General features: G+C 37.7%; 1 protein-coding gene across 1 annotated transcript; it reads right to left on the bottom strand.

The window, feature by feature from the left end:
* Positions 1–754: 754 nt before the first annotated feature.
* On the bottom strand, positions 755–1402 carry LOC102666665 (uncharacterized). The gene has a single exon (XM_006589983.1). The coding sequence runs from the start codon at positions 1400–1402 to the stop codon at positions 755–757; it is 648 nt and encodes a 215-aa protein (XP_006590046.1).
* Positions 1403–2171: the final 769 nt, after the last annotated feature.

Genomic DNA, 2171 nt, shown 5'->3' with positions numbered 1-2171 from the left:
AAACAGATACAATTATACAAAGAAAAAGAAGGTGGAGAAGGAGTTGCTAGAAAACAGAAGTATATAAAAAGTATTACTCTCTACATCATTGATGCATGAATAATTTTTTTCTATGTTTTCAATGCTATTTTTTCCCATTTGGATGCTATTACCTCCCGTATTTTTTACAAGAAACAAGTGATGATATATTTTAGACTATTACTTGTTTGTTGTTTTTAATAAAAAGGATCAGATGTAGTATATTATTAAGTGAAATCAAAGTCCATGACAATATTGAATAGCCCTTGCATGAGTTGGAAAATAATATTGGTAATACAACTTCCACAAAGTTGTAATATACATCAACTCTGTTTGCAATTTTCTCAAGCATAAGAATAGCCCAAGCATGAGGGAAGTAAAGCGTTTGCTCGAGGCTCCCAAAATAACTAATTTGATCATTATTTTCTTACTTGTTGTCCACTCTAGCATAATCAATTAGAGAGAGAGAGAGAGAGAAAAGTCTATGTATCCATCATCAAGGTAGTAGCAGCAGTAGTAGGAACACCCAAACGGTTTTTTTTTGCTCGGCAAAAATAGGATTGATATTAATATGAGGGAGTACCAATGGTACTATAATTACAGTAGGCTGTAGGGATCCATCTAGTTCCATTAATTACAGAACCAGAGAAGATACACCTAACATAATTACATAGATTCATCATCTGATTGCCCCTACTAGTTACTAAACCCTTCCTTTAAATTAGTAGACCATTGATTAAAGTGTATTACAAAATCCTTCTCCATGGATTTGACCCATGTCCACATTACAAAATCCTTCTCCATGGACTTGACCCACATCCATCAATTTGCTTCCATCAAAACTTCCGTTTTGGAAAACTATTATGTTTCTATGCTGCCATATTGTTCTTGTGAGAGCAATCCACCAGCATTTCCATCTTGTAGCCTTCTTTCCCTGATTTTTCCCAATTTCATGTTGCAAGAAGTGATCCCTTGGGTTTTGAGGTAGAGCTGTAGTTAGATTAACCCAAGACAATGACTCCCACCATAGAGGGAGGATGTTGGAACAACTAAAGAATAGGTGAGTAGCCTCCTCCTCTTCAGTTCTACAAAAAGGGCATAATGTATCTGTTAACATGACTTGTCTCCTTCTTAGGTTTGACTTTGTTGGTAGTCTATCCCTAATTATCCTCCAGGCAAACACCACAGACTTAGCTGGAATTTTGAGTTTCCATAGCTCCACAAAATCCGAAGTATGATCTGCCCCCGCTACTTCTCTCCTTATTAGGTCATACCCTGATTTTTTTGAGTAATGTCCACTTGAGTCGTGTTTCCATATCCACATGTCCTCCTTTTGAGGGTGTAGTTGCTGCTTCAATATCTCCCCAATAAAGGAATTCGCCATTTCCACTTCACTGTCAAAAAGGGGTCTCCTCCAATTAAAACTTCATTCCCATCTGCTACTCGAGTGACTCCTCAACTGCATTATGGTTTAATTTTGCTGACACGAGATCTGGTACAGCCTTGGGTATTTCTCCATTAGCAGTGCTTCAGATTCCAGCCATCGGTCCTCCCAAAATCAAAATTTATCTCCCCTGCCCACCTTCCAAGCTATCTCTATTTTAATTACACTGTTGGGTTGCTGCTGTTATGATGAGAGCAGGTCCTTCCACCAAATGGTAGAGTAGTGAATGAAATTGGGGAGAGGAGAGGACGAAAGGATTGTCCTTTACAGATGTTAACCTCCTGCCCCTAAGCCTACATAACTCTTAGAAGTTGTTAACCTATTGCACACATCACACACACACACACTAGAGTTCAAGCTTCATACAATTCTCAACTCTTTTAGCCATTGGGAATGCAAAGGGCATGGGTCTACCTTGCCTTGGGTAGTAGCCTTCTCAGAGAGAGAACAAAACCAATCATTTCTCCATTTGAACTGAAAGTTCAAGTATAACCATGATAAGAACTTATATATCTAGTGAATCCAATATTTATTCCACTAACTAAATAAACTACAACTATAATGATCCTCAAAGCACAGGCTCTTTAACAGGTCACAAGATTAACAACTTTGTGGATGTGTTGTATTTAAGCTGCTTGAACATCTCACAATAACATAAAACATATCCAATAAGTAAAGCTTATTCCATGTTTGCCCATATCTAAGAAGC

This window comes from Glycine max, chromosome 10 (assembly GCF_000004515.6).
Source record: "Glycine max cultivar Williams 82 chromosome 10, Glycine_max_v4.0, whole genome shotgun sequence".
NCBI lineage: Eukaryota > Viridiplantae > Streptophyta > Magnoliopsida > Fabales > Fabaceae > Glycine > Glycine max.
The sequence above is the reverse complement of the archived record's forward strand: the minus strand, read 5'-3'. Positions and strand labels throughout refer to the sequence as shown.